The sequence below is a fragment of the Sinocyclocheilus grahami genome, unplaced genomic scaffold (genome assembly GCF_001515645.1).
Source record: "Sinocyclocheilus grahami isolate Dianchi unplaced genomic scaffold, SAMN03320097.WGS_v1.1 scaffold32297.1, whole genome shotgun sequence".
NCBI lineage: Eukaryota > Metazoa > Chordata > Actinopteri > Cypriniformes > Cyprinidae > Sinocyclocheilus > Sinocyclocheilus grahami.
In genome coordinates, this window is record NW_015521469.1 from 1 (window position 1) to 224 (window position 224).

At 45.5% G+C, this 224-nt stretch overlaps 1 protein-coding gene across 1 annotated transcript in view; it reads right to left on the minus strand.

The window, feature by feature from the left end:
* Nucleotides 1-199: 199 nt before the first annotated feature.
* The window catches only part of LOC107580371 (gastrula zinc finger protein XlCGF49.1-like), a gene marked incomplete at both ends in the record, with an annotated part of 600 nt that continues 575 nt past the window's right edge, over nucleotides 200-224 (minus strand). Inside the window, one exon of the mRNA XM_016266083.1 lies at nucleotides 200-224. This exon is cut by the window's right edge and continues 575 nt beyond it. Coding sequence (XP_016121569.1) covers nucleotides 200-224 — 25 coding nt within the window.

The following is a 224-nucleotide window of genomic DNA, read 5'->3' on the forward strand; positions in this document are numbered from 1 at the left end:
TGCGGTGTAGCGCTTGAAAATGCTGGACCTGGAGATAAACTACTTCATGTGGTTGTTTATTTTATGTCTCTGTAGAGAAGATGAATGAGTGAAACTCTTCCCGCATGCAGTGCAGTGATATGGTTTCTCTCCAGTGTGGATCCTCTCGTGTGATTGCAGATGTTCTGACCGACTGAATCTCTTGTCGCAGTGTGAACACGTGTAAGGTTTCTCTCCAGTGTGGA